Source organism: Mercenaria mercenaria, unplaced genomic scaffold, assembly GCF_021730395.1.
Source record: "Mercenaria mercenaria strain notata unplaced genomic scaffold, MADL_Memer_1 contig_3346, whole genome shotgun sequence".
Lineage (NCBI taxonomy): Eukaryota > Metazoa > Mollusca > Bivalvia > Venerida > Veneridae > Mercenaria > Mercenaria mercenaria.
The window spans coordinates 22,434-37,427 of NW_026461474.1; the positions used below are offsets into that span (position 1 = coordinate 22,434).

The window sequence follows — 14,994 nt, forward strand, 5'->3', positions numbered from 1 at the left end:
ATTCATCCAATCAGGCGTTTGCTCCACCCCAGTAAAATCAATGTTAGAGGAAAGCCCGATGCTTATATACATTTCCTATTGTTACATCAATAAACATTGAATATAAATCTAGACAATTGAGACTAAAATCCTGTTTTATACGTTGAATATAACGTCAAATTACCATCATCAAATATTTTTGACGTTCTGTTTCACAACATATTTGAAGCAAAAGCTCCATAAACGGAATAAGGTTTGATATCCGATAATTGAATAAAGCCTTTTGTAATCATGAAATACAAGCTTATTTCAAGCAGGAATTCGTGAGTAAAATATAAGATATTGAACTAAATTTGCTTCATGGTAGGACATATGTTTGTATAGAAAATAGTAAGACAGAATACAATAGGTCGTCATTTAACATGAAGAACGCTATTTACACGCATCATATTTTATCTATATGACACATTCTTTAAATGTTTCTTTCCTTTGGATGAAACATTCTGACATGCTGAGACTACTTGTATCATCTGCGGGTGTAAATATTTAGAAGGTCTAGCAAATAGGAATATGTTGTTGACCTAAAACAAATTTCATACCAATTTTACAATCGGAACCTTCATATCCAGCAGCACATTGGCAGGTGTAACCATTTTCTTCATCTTCACATGTAGCGCCATTCTTGCATGGGTCGGACAAACATTCGTCTATATCTGATAATAATGTTTGTTTAACATATGCTATATTAGGCGGATCAGTAAGTGATATACATCCATATTAATGACTCAGAGATAAAATATACAAAAATTCTGCCAATAAATTTAGGAAAGAACCCATGCATTTCAGTAGGCATGTGAGAGCCATGCCAAGCGGAAGACGACACCAGTATAGTTATTGTTTATCAATTAAGATTGCAGATATTAACGAGTTAATATTTAATCAGTGAATGTAAATGATTCAAGGTCATCGAACAAAGACTTGCTTATAATAAGAGAAAAACATGAAATACCATATTATGCATTCCATGCATATCGGCTGTTAAACATAGCCAATGAATACAAAATTAGCTGTTTATTCTTATTGTTTGACGGGAATGCTTCCTTTAAAGCCACTGAGGATATCGACAATAACAGTTCGAAGAGTTTTAAAAAGTAAATATCGAACGTTAGTGCGTAGTGTCTATGATAAAATCAATAGATATTTTGCATCAATGATTGACTTTGAAACTGTTTTCACAATAACTCTATAAAAATTAATTAATATATTTACCAATTTCACACGTTGAACCTTCATATCCCGTAGAACAAATGCAGTTGTACTCGGCAACATTATCTACACAGGTACCGCCATTTTTACATGGATCAGAAGAACATTCATTGATATCTGGCAAATTGAATAACATTTTACTATTAGGCGGAACAGGAATTTGGTAGACTTTCATCCAACAAAGCGTTCGCTCTGCCCGGCGAAAATCCATTTGAGAGGAAAGCCCGACGCTTATTTACATTTTCAGTAGTGATATCAATAAACAATAAACAATAAACATAAATCTAGAAAAGTTAGGTCAAAGTCCTGTTTTATTGGGTAAATGTAACGTCAAATTGCCATCATCAAAATATTTTGACATCAAATATGAAGCAAAAGCTCTCTAAAAGGAATAAGGATTGCTATCTAATAGTTGAATAAAGTATTTTGTTGGGCAAAATATAAAATGTTGAACTGAATGTTCTACATGGTAGGAAATACGTTTGTATAAGAAATAGTAAGAAAGAATACTTGCGCTGTCATTTAAAACAGGACAAACGCTATTTCCACGAATCATATTTTATGTTCGTGACACATTCTCAAAATATTTCTTTCCTTTGTGTTTAATAGTCTGACATGCTGAAACTACTTGAGTCATTTGCGAGGGCAAATATTTAGAAGGTCGAGCTAAAAGGAATATGCTGTATTAAGGTCCGTGCAAACCTAAAACAAAGTTCATACCGATTTCACAATCAGTGCCTTCATATCCGGTAGCACGTTGACAGGTGTAACCATTTACGTTATCTACAAATTCTTGCACGGGTCGGACAAACATTCGCCTATATCTGATAATAATGTTTATTTTACATAAACTGCATTCGGCGAATCGGTAAGTGATATACACCCATATTAATGAGATATCATGATAGTAAAAAGTGCCATTAATGGATTTGTGCTATTATCAGTGAATCATAGTACGAATATGAAATACATGCCAGTCAAAATAGATTCAGCTTTGGTAAGAAGACACCAGTATATAGTGGACACAACTTGATTTCATATTTCGATCTATAGAGGAGTGTCAGAAACATTTATGAAAGCCAGTTGCCATTTCGCGTGCAAATAAGAATAAGACTACCAGACAGCAAATACATTGAAACTGTTGAATATTAATATATAACAGGAAAAAAAAAACACACACACACACAATGAAATTTAAATTCATTTCAACATTTCTAACGAACAAAAATGATTTCCTGAGACATGTCGAATAATAGCAAAATATTATTGCCTTCTGTGCCAATTCTTGTTACCATTTATCTAAGAGAAATACTCACCTAGTTCACAATTTAAACCATCATATCCTGTAAGACAGGTACATGTTCGTCCATTCACCTTATCTGTGCATATGCCGCCGTTCAGGCAGGGATTTGACGCACAATCATTGATATCTATAAATAGGGATGTATTGTGTAATGTGCTTTAATAATTCCAAAAGCTCAGCAGACCTCACATTATTCAAACTAAAGATGTATAAGCGTTTATCAAATGTTTTATGCTCATCTAATAAAATACGAACTGAGGTCAAATAATAATTGTTGGCATAATCACCACTTTTATTATAAGAATAATTTCTGTTTTCGTGGACCTCATGCATAACATGTGCATTATCGAGTGCAGTGCACGTTATGGTGAATTTGCTTATTGCGCAATATATAATTCCAGCCCGATAAAGCAATTGACAAAAAGAGAAAAACACTGTTTTAAGATTTCTTTCAAGATCATGACTATTGCATACGACACACTATAAATAAGATAATTAGTGATCACACGAATACTTTTGTCCAAAACAAGGGAACTCTATCTCAATTTTCAAATTTTACTGCTGTTTTTGTTTTCGTTAAAATGGCAACGTACAATGTCGTTATAACTGTAATTTTGTTATAATTACTTCATTTGTTTCCGCTCATATAAAAAAAATCACTATTTATCCATTGTCAGTGACATAAGTCATTCTTTCTATAAAAGTACAAATTCTGATTAAACGCGCTGTCTAGACCTATCAAACATGTAACAAATAAAGTTCATATCCTTATATACTTAATCCGAGGCTGTATAATATACGGAGAATCACATTAATACGAGAGGAGGAATTGTTTTTCTCGCATATGACAATCGATATCAGATAATTTTCACTTAGGACATATTTCAATGACCTATTAATTCTTTAACAGTGGTGTACGGAAGGCATGGGGGTGTCTAGTAAAGAATTGTGGTTTCAGTTCAGATATGACCCAATTAAGACTTTTAGGCCACTGCTCAGTTTAGGTTCGACAAAGGAAGCTTACTTAAATCGTTATCTTTTGCAATTATTCATATAATGCAGACGATATAATATTTATATATGTATTTATTTTTAATTACCTGTAGCACATTGCACACCATAAAAACCTGCAGCACACAAACATGTGTAGCCGTTTACTTCATCTTCGCAGGATCCATGATTCAAACATGGGTTGGACAGACATTCGTCAATATCTAAATATGCAAATATTACAGGTAAATATATGATTTCTATTTCATGGCTTAATGCGTAAGTAAGGTTAGTGAATATTAATGCATGCTTTTTTGTCATGTTGTAATATGTATCCGTAGTTGGCTGCTAATGGCATAACCCAATAAGTCTACAGAAGTGTCCAAATTATCAATTAGATATATGCATCTTACAAAATAATGTAAGTTCATTACAGTATTAGTTAATATCTTCTAATTAGTTATATAAAATCACATGACTTGTTTGTTATGAATTCAACCTATAAGAACGTGTTTAAATATATAACCATTTCACTGTGAACAGATAAATATGTTTCCTGACAATGTATGGACAATGTAAAACTGCTATTAATAGACAATGATTTTGTCTTTGAATAAAGCTATAAAAGACATCTTTCAATTCAGAACGGATCGGAATTTAACGTTGGTGATCCCCTATATTGCTTTTTAAATCAAGTGTACGTCAATACGATACTTTTGTATGCACTTAATACTGCAGAAAGTATTCATCAGCGTTCTTAGATTGAAAATTTCATTGAAATATTACAATTCTATATCTTACTACTACTAGCACAAAATGTAACGAAGTTTTGTATGTTACTACAGCGGCTGTCATATGTTTAAAAGTTCTGAGTAAGTCAAAAGACTATTGAAAAAAAAAAACAACCACATATATTTAGCACCTAAACAAACACAAAAATCAGATATGGTCGCATTCCGAGAACGATCCGTATGTATGGATGTGTAAAGGATTAATATTTAACATAAAATAAGTTGATTAAACATATCAATAAGACAAGTGAAACACAATCAAATGTAGGAACACAATAGGGAATATCATTGTTACTGTCAGTGAAGCTGGCAGTGGCCAAGACACCTCTGCAGAGATTTGATTTGTTAAAAGTGTATTCTAGATCTAACTTTTTCACCCACAGTAATACATTGTTACAGAAAAGTGTAAATTCAAGCTTTTCCTAATATACGTAGCAAAAGGTATCAAATGTAAATCACAAAAGTTGTCTTGTAAAATATTAAAAGAATCTAACCTGAACAAGTACAAACACGTGTATTTATTGCTTTTGCAGGAAACAGAGCAACATTAAAACTTAATGGCCGATTAAAACAAGCCAGAATACAAGTGTCAACACAGATAGTCCCATTTGGTTTTAAGACATCATGCCTATCATGTAGTCTTCTACCAGTTCCGCCAATAAATATTTAAAAGCAAAAGTAAAAACTCATGTATTTATTGCTTTTGACGAAAGCAGAGCAACAATAAAACACACACGTCCCACTTGGCTGTAAGACATGCCTATCATTTTATATTCTACAAGTTCCGTGAATCTGAGAATATCACAGTGCTAAACTGTAAAAAGAACAAACACTTAACTTGCTGTGTATCTTACGATTATAGTGTCTAAGCCTCTTTAAATTAAACAATGCATACAGATGGAAAAGTGTCAAAAATCAACATTTTTTGAGGTATGTAAACATCTCTATGAAATTGAGAATTTGATATACTTTGTAATGGGAGTGTTAAAATATTTTTAGTTGTTAGGAAGTGTGTTAATTACGTCACTGAAGATTTTAACAAGACTACCCACTATGGCAAACGCTTTTAATTGTGAAATTCACATCCCGTGGTACAGCTACAGATTACAACTCTCTCTCTCTCAGACTAGAACAAAGATACATTATTTATTCTAAATTTGTTGATATATTGTAACAGATGAAGAGTTTGAAATTATGTTTACCATCTGCGCATGTTGTACCCTCATATCCAGCTGCACATTTACATTCGTAGGCATTTACAAGATCCTTACATGTACCGCCATTCGTGCATGGATGTGAGGAGCATTCATTTATATCTGTTTGAAAGAATAAAATCGTTATAGAGATATTGAAATTTTGAACATGATGTGTTAGTTATATAGTAACAAAGGTTAACAACAAAAATGATAATAAACTAAAACTTTTCTACAGATAACATTTGCCAAAGGCAGCCTTAGTCTTGCAGGAAGTTTGTCGACAGATAGACTTCATTCCTGTGCGATGATTCTGAAACAGTAGCGGGTGAATACAGTCCTTTTCAAACTTATATTAATTTTAAAACATTTTTGCACTGACAAATAAATATACCAACGCATACAAAGTTTTTGAATTTTACTACAATCACATTGAGGTATTCCATACATTGAGTGACGGCGTCATAGGTAATGACATTGATTTTGCTGAAATAAGTGACATATTTCCTTAATCAGTTAAATCATCTGAGCTGCTATCGCAGCTACACTATTTTTCTTTAAATTAAAGATTCATTATTTCATACCCCATTATACACAAATTCAACTGGAACTATCACTTAAGATACTCCAAGACGCCGCTTTATACAGAAGAAAATGTAACTTTCATAATCCTGAACTCCAACTGTGCCCTTAGTGAACTGGGTTACAAGTATATATACCATCCTGATGAGATTAGCAACTGGTGGTCGATTTAAGAAATTTCTTCCAGCTTTTCGTAAGATAAAATACGGCGAAGATAGAACTAACTATAACATTGAATCGGACAAAGAAATTTCGGTTGTACACTCAATAAGTCGTTCTGATAAGAATAAATTGTTGTAAAGGATGGATGTTTTATAGGAATCCAGCGATTTAGTAGATATGCGGTGGACACGAAGTGAAGCTTCCTGATCTATTTATTACCTCCAAACATTGCATTGACTTTCAAGCAAATGACATGAATTATGCTTGATTCTAGTTGTATTATTATCATGAAATTGTATGGGTAGTTTATCTGAAAGCCTTTAAAAGGTTTGCAATAAAGCGGTTCTTTTATCTCCCATTGTGACCTTGACAACGGACAAAGTGACCTGGTATTTGACGTTAGATTTGATAAAATCCTATCAGCTTTTTATAAAGTATGGAGCTGACACAAAACTGAGCAAAAGTGGCATTCGCATTTAAACAACTGACCTCGGTTATTGTGACCCTTGTCATATTTTAACAGTAAACCTTTGTTTAATGTTATTTGAGAATCCGTTGAAGGGTCTCAAAAATATAAGTCACAGAAATGCGGACGGACGGACGTGAATCCATTATAACACTTTTATACTTTGTATGTGGGTTTAACATCACCACAAGCTTGTATCCCTAATGCATGAGTTGAGTTCTACATGTGCACACTTGATTGCCGTCATATATACGATACAGGCAGGATGGATAAGGTTAAGGTTTATGCCCTTAGAAAATGGTATCATTATTAAACATATTGGCGTATTCTCAGCTACAATACTAACGCCTTCATTATGTCATGAGTTAAACATTCATAATGCTGTTATTATTTACATGTGTGAACGTCTAGCGCACTACTTATCTAATTGTGTGCGAAGTAGTAAGTATAAAATGTAAATATTTAAATGTACTCTTCTGAAATATGATCGTATTTGCCTACAAAATCTGAATCAGGAGTAAACAAAAAAGCAGCTTAAACTTTCCCCATGCTACAGAAAAATAAAGATAGTAAAATATATGTACCATAGAAAAAGCAATGCATGATACTTTAACAACTTAAGATACTTTTATTTCAAAACGGGTGGTTGTACCAATCAAAGTTTTCAAAATTGTTCTGCTTACCGTCTTCACAGATTTTACTCGCATACTCAAAAGCACATGTAAATGTGTACTGGTTTATAAAATTTTTGCAGGTACTACCATTTATGCAACAGCTTAAGGATCATTCATCAATATCTGATATATGTGCTAAAACATTACGTTACACTATCTGTTCAATGTTTGCCTTATATTAGCAATAGTTTCTGCACACTGATAAGTAAATTAATACGAATATTCATGAAACATGACTTTGATCATAAAAACTAGTTCTGTGTTTCAGGATACGTTATACCCACGTATAATTTTTCTCCCCCGAGCTAAGACTTGCCGGCTTTTAGATCTTTCAGATCTTTTTTTGTCAAATCATACCCTGATATACGCTTAATAAACGTTTAAGGCTATGTTGTTTGTTTCTTTGAGAATATAACTTTCATTAGGAGATAACACCCAACTTGCTATAGGAAGGTCGAACTTTAAATACATGTATGTCCAGTGGAGTTAGTCTAGCGCTCTGCCAATAGACTTTCCCGGTGAAAAGCACCGATACACGCAAAACCCTCTTTACCTCATCTTCACATGTAGCATCATTTTAACAAGGGTCAGATAAGCATTCGTCAATATCTGTCAAATTGAATAATTTAAGTTTATAAATTAAAGATGTCATATGAAACTAATCACGTAAAAGCTATGCATCCATAACATTTGGTTTCCGCCTATATGTAAAAGATCAAGTCAAACAGGAGAAAACACATTCAAGCCGCCGCCTATGTATCGCTCAACACTGAAATGTGTTTATCTGTAAATTAAACTACGTACATAGCTGAGCACACACATTCATTAACACGAATAAATGCAATAATAGAAACATAGAAAATAATAAGCAGCCACACAAAAAGCATTAATGAGGAACACAGCAGAACAACGCTTTCGAATGGCATAGGCAAAAACACCATTTCAAATATTAAACTAGATTACTGGCGTCAGACTTAACTCTTTAACCTTGCCAAGCTCATGTATTACACGACAGTAGAAATAAAATTTTCCCGCAAGAGAGAGGGTCGAATTGTAAAACACAAATATGCTTATGTATAAATGTCAAAACAGATATATAAAAATCTTGAAACCGTTAACGTATGAGCTCGTTGACTTACTGAAGCCAGTGAGTCAACGGGAACACATTTAAAAATGTGGCCAAGCGAATCGATATAACGACGATCCTTCCATCAAGTCAGACTAAAAGATCAAGAATATTTTTGTATTGTCGTCAGGCTATCAAACATTATGATTACGAAAATTTTAGAAGTTTGTAAATGACATATCCATATCAAACAGGATTTGAAAAACATATCTCAAGATTCATGTATTAATTTAATCCCTAATTCCAGTTTAGAGTAATAAAATTTAGCAAACGATGTACATATTTTATGACAACGGTAGCTCTGCTAAAGAAGCCATCTGGTAATAGTAATTAATACTGCAAAGGTCAGTGTCTTCAATATAACTAAAGGGTCCTGCAAATCCAGGTGATATCATAGTTATAGTCATCTTTCTTGCAATATATTTTCGCATGTATAATAAAATTATTAATGAAGATATGCAAAACTAATTTAATATCTGCATTGTAAGCCTCGGAAGTATTTAGGGGCCTCTATTTTAAACGATGGCGATCTTCTCTAATGTCATTTAGAGACTGATGCGATGAAGGAAGCACAAGCCCGTTAATTGAATGTTTAAGATAATCGTCAAAATCAGTTTATTACATCTGTAAAGAGTTTTGATTTTCAAGAATCTTACATGCATATATCAATAAATAGTAATAGACGCTTGAAAGAAACTGAATCAAAGTTGGTTGTTGTTTTAATTTCAAGTAGTCCTCGAATGATCCTCCGTTCAGACATGGACTAGACATGCATTCATCAATATCTGTTTAATTTCAAAACTTTTCTTGAAGAGAACCAAATTCAATAAAAGTGAATGCATACCATCTGCACAGGTATAACCCTCATATCCAGAAGCACAGGTGCAGTTGAAGGCATTGGTAAGATCTTCACATGATCCTCCGTTCAGACATGGACTAGACATGCATTCATCAATATCTGTTAAATTTCAAAACTGTTCTTGCAGAGAACTGAATTCAAATATTGTGTTATCAATGTAAGTAAGTGCATAGAGCTGTACTGCACATCTAAGCTTAATGTATTGCAGTCATAATAGCTATCTGTGACATGTTCAGATATAAAAACAATGCTTAAATATGGATTAATCAACCGACTGGGTCTAACGGTAACAGCAGAAATAATTGAAAAATAACATATATCATAGTTATTCTTAAAATATGAAATGTATGAAAATACCATGTACATCCAATTTGTTTTCAGAGTGTTTCGGAATCCCATAGGGTCTTCCTAACCAAACCATAAAAGGATGAGTTATACAGCAGACGTACTGTCTACTTAAACACTGTCATGGAATGAACTTAACTACTGGAGTTTTTCAAACAGAATTATGATGGCATATTTCTGCCATGAGATAGCTAGGTAGCTATTACAATAATTTGTAAACTTTCCAGGAAATGTGCGCATATTTTCTGAAAACATTTCAGCAATAAATAATATTTTCTAGATATTTCAATCATTTCCAGAAAATATTTTAGCGCAAATTTTCGGGTGTATGCTCGGTAACTATCACGATAATATTTTAAACTTTTCAGCAAAGTTGTACATTTTTCTGAAAACATGATCGCAATAAATTATTTTTTCTCGATATGCCTTTTATTTCCAGGAAACTTTAGGCTATTGTGATAAACTTTTCAGAAAAGTTCGAAATATCAAGAAAATTGCAGTTGTGGGCACTTACACAAAAAGTATCGAGAAAATAATGTAAATTATCGCAATAATATTTCCAGGAAACCATATACTATTGAGATAATCTTTTGAGAAAACTTCGATTTTATCAAGATATTTTCTTTTGAAATATCGCGATAGCTACCTAGCTATCTCGTGACAGAAATATGCTACCATACAGAATTGATCATAAGGACTGCATCACTAAACAGCGTATGGATGATGATTTAACAGATGGAAAATTGAAGTTCGATTGCACATTGTAGGTGCCTTTCCAAACACCCATTAAATACATAATAAAATAAAAGTGTATGCGTTTTCTTTGCCGTCCATATAATAATAACCAGTAAACACATATTATTTTTGCCACACGGACGCTGGAAATATCTCTATAGTTTAAAACAAAATCAGGAATATGAAAATGAGCGGTTTGTGAGATTCGTGACAAAGATATATAAAACATCATTTATTGTCATGCAGCTATAATGTAAAATAAAAAAGTACCAATTTCACAGTCAGTGCCTTCATATCCAGCAGCACATTGACAAGTGTAACCATTTACTTTATCTTCACATGTAGCGCCATTCTTACACGGGTCGGAGACACACTCGTCTAAATCTGACAGTTAAATTTGTTTAATATAAATAATTTCAAGTGGATCAGTAAGTGATATGCACCAATATAAATGAAGTACCACAATCAAAAGTGCCGCCAACGAATTTGTTCAATTACTTAAAACTTATTGTACTTTCGAAATTAATGAAACATTTATAAAGCATTAGTTAAGGAATTGGTACGAACAGAAAGCAATGACAGCTCATAGTCGCCCTCTCCTTAAACTACGAATTTGAGCTGTTAAACAGTACCAAGTAATTTGAAAATTAGTTATTCACATTTAATTCAAGACGGAAATGATTTATCTAGACTAATGAGATTCAGGTTTATATAGTGAAAATTTGAAAACTACACAAAGTAAATATCGTCCGTTTGTTTGAAGTGTCTATAATAAAAGCAAATTATATTTGCTTTGTTGACAGATTTGAAAAGTATTTTCGAAGTGTTTCTATGAAAATGAATCTTTACCATTTTCGCACATGGAGCCTGCATATCCAGCAGAACAAATGCAGCTGTACTTGGCGACATTATCAGCACAGGTACCGCCATTTTTGCACGGATCGGAAGAACATTCATTAATATCTGTTAAATTAAATATAAGTTTATTCTTTCACTGATCAGGCATCTGCTATGTAATTGGTATTTTCGAACAACAATCAAATAGGACCACTCTTTAATGACAACACAATAAACAGATTATCAAATACGGCTTATCAATTGAAACGTGCAAAATTGAACGTATGGGCAATAATATCCATTCATAAAAGCCTAATACGGACCAGAAAAGCTGCAGATAACATTTTATATATAACGTTAAAGATTATCAATCATATTGAAACTATATTTGTGCCTACGTTTTGAAATGCTCATATCTAGAATCTTGGGTGCATGCATTTGCAATAGGGTCATAATAACAGTACCTATATCTGCAATATTGCATTTAGCGCAAATGCATTTTGCTAGGGTTTTCTCAAACGAGACGCTTGCACCAAATCACAATCCATGTAAGCAGGATGTTCCATGCTTATACAACTATTTTAGCGTTATATTAGTAAATATTGACCATAACGCTAGACAAAAGAGACTAAAAACTCGTTTGAAACAACGGTAAATGTAGCGTCATGTTGCCATCATTTAACATTATTGACGTCCTATTTAACATCAGAACTAAAATAAGAAGTCTCTAAATTGAATATATTTCCTATCCGATGGGAGTACAATGCAGATTTATGTAATTGTTTATCGTGTTATACAAGCTATATTTCAAACAGAAAGTTCGTAGGTATATTAAACATTGAAATATATATATGAAGTATTATAAGATATGCCTGTATGTATCTGTAGAAATTAGTATAATAGAACACTTTAAAATATGAAGCATGATATTTATACGAATAACATACTATCTATATGACAAATTCTAAACCGACCTATAGTCTGAATGCTGAAATGACTTGTTTAATCTGGTAGCATAAATATGTAGAAGGTCCAGGAATAGAATATCCTGTATTGAGCTCCATGCAAACCTAAAAACAAATTTCATACCAATTCCACAGTCCATGCCTTCATATCCAGCAGCACATTCGCATGAGTAACCATTCACTTCATCTTTACATATAGCACCGTTCTTGCACGGGTCGGAGATGCATTCGACTATATCTGATAATAAAGTTTCTTTAACAGAAACTGTGTAAAGTCGATCAATAAACGATATACACCCATTTTACGATATTAATGAGATACCACAGTAAAAAGTGCAGACAATGAATTTGTGCATTTGGCACTGCATTAAAGTAGGAATATGAGATCAATGCCAGTCAAAATAGAATCAGATAGAAACATATTCGTTGGAAGAACACATCAGTTTAGCCATTGTTTATCATCCACAGACTGCATATATTAACAAGTTACCATTTAACTCACATTGATCAGTCAGAAATCAATCAATAATAATTTCGAAGCGTCAGTCACTTTGGAGAACTCTTTATTGACAACACCATAAACAGATAATAAAATAAGGCACTTTTCCTGATAAATTTCTACTGAAAGAATGATATCTATTATGAACTTTTACTAAAGCATATTATTGAGAAACTAATTAGATAATCACATTTTAAATAATTGCCACGTGCAAGAGTACAGGTGTGGGCATTAATATCAATTCCTATAACCCGGATACGGGTCTGACAAGCTGTAGATTAGATCTAATATATAACGTTAAAAATTATCAATTACATTGAAATTGTATTTCTGCCTTCCTCTTGGATTTTATATCCAGAGCTGACATGTATCTGGGGTGGATGAAATACATCCATTGTTGCAATAATATGGTCAAAATAGACAAATGTATTAGTACCTTCATCTGCATTGTTGTATTGTGTGTAATTGGAATTAACTAGGCTTTCTTCAATCGATGTCAAATCCATGTCAGCAGAATGCTCGATGCTTATATACATTTTGTACTGTTATATTACTAAATTTCATACCAATTCTGCAGTCGGTGCCTTCATATCCAACAATACATTGACAAGTGTAACCATTTACTCCATCTTCACATGTAGCGCCATTCTTACATGGGTCGGAGATACATTCGTCTGTATCTAATAATAACGTATGAACAAAAATTATATTAAGCCGATCATTAAGTGATATACACCCATATTAATGAGATACCACAATCAAACGATGAATTTGTGCAATTGGTCATATATTTGCGTAGGACTATAAACGATGCCAGTCAAAATAGATTGAGATATTAACTTCTCCGTAGCAGAAAATGCCAGTATAACTATTCTTTATCAATTAGTAGTGTCTATGATAAAATCAATAGATAATTTGCATTGTTGATAGATTTAGAAACTGCTTTCACAACAACTCTATGAGAATTATTCTTTAGCAATTTCACACATGGAGCCTCCTTATCCTGCAGGACAGATATAATTGTACCTGGCGACATTATCTACACAGGTACTGCCATATATACATTGATCGGAAGAACATTCATTGATATATTATCCGCGCCATGAGAAAACCAACATAGTGCACTTGCTACCAGCATGGATCCAGACCAACCTGCGCATCCGCGCAGTATGATCAGGATCCATGCTGTTCGCTTTCAAAGCCTATTGCAATTAAGGAAACCGTTAACGAACAGCATGGATCCTGACCGGGCTGTGTGGATGCGCAGCAGGTTGGTCTGAAGCTATGCTGGTTGCAAATGCACTATGTTAGTTTCTCAGGGCGCGGCTTATTATTTGAAATTTTATCTATATTTACTCTTTAAGTGATGAGGCTTCGGCTATACAATTGATCAATGATAAGTCCTAAGCGTCAGTCAATGTGGAAAACTTTATTGACACCTTAACACCATAAACAAATAATAAAATACGGCATATTTCCTGATAGATTTATACTGAAAGAATGATATCTGATACGAGCTTTTACTGAGGAATCTTATTGTCAAAAAAATAAGGGCCAAAAAAGCTGTAGTTTACATGTAAGATATAACATGAAAGATTATTAATCACATTAAAATTGTGCCTACTGCTTGGAATCCTCATATCATGAGCTGACATGTATCTGGTGAGCATTTATTAAATTCTATATCTGTTGCACATAAAAGGGTTATAATAAAAGTACCGTCATCTTCAAGCGCAACTGGAGTTTGCTAAGCTTATTTAACCTAGCTTGCACACCGTCAAAATCATTAAGGCATTAAACCCCATAAGTATATACCTATTCCATCGTTATATTATTGAACAAACACCATATATCTTCGCAAATGAGCCTACAACATCGTTTGAAACGGACAATGTAACACCAGGTAGCCATCATTAAGCATTTGTGACGTCTTATTTGATATCAGAGCTAAAGTTAGAAATCTCTAAATTGAATATGTTTCCTTTCCGATGGGAGTAGAACGTAGGTTTACGTTATTGTTTATCATGAACGATAAGTTATATTTCAAACAGAACTTTCGTAGGTATATTATACATATATATATATATATATATATATATATATATATATATATATATATATATATATATATATGCAGTATTATAAGATAGATGTGTCTGTAGAACTTAGTAATATAATATAGGAACCATGTTATTTATGCGCATTACATCTTATCTATATGA

At 33.0% G+C, this 14,994-nt stretch overlaps 1 protein-coding gene across 1 annotated transcript in view; it reads right to left on the reverse strand.

Moving 5' to 3' along the window:
* The window catches only part of LOC128552979 (neurogenic locus notch homolog protein 1-like), a gene marked incomplete at both ends in the record, with an annotated part of 60,981 nt that overhangs the window by 21,778 nt on the left and 24,209 nt on the right, over positions 1–14,994 (reverse strand). Inside the window, 10 exons of the mRNA XM_053534076.1 lie at positions 579–692; positions 1,249–1,362; positions 2,562–2,675; positions 3,649–3,762; positions 5,532–5,645; positions 9,377–9,490; positions 10,742–10,855; positions 11,321–11,434; positions 12,398–12,511; positions 13,339–13,452. Of these exons, the coding sequence (XP_053390051.1) occupies positions 579–692; positions 1,249–1,362; positions 2,562–2,675; positions 3,649–3,762; positions 5,532–5,645; positions 9,377–9,490; positions 10,742–10,855; positions 11,321–11,434; positions 12,398–12,511; positions 13,339–13,452 (1,140 nt within the window). The remainder of the gene's footprint in view (positions 1–578; positions 693–1,248; positions 1,363–2,561; positions 2,676–3,648; positions 3,763–5,531; positions 5,646–9,376; positions 9,491–10,741; positions 10,856–11,320; positions 11,435–12,397; positions 12,512–13,338; positions 13,453–14,994) is intronic.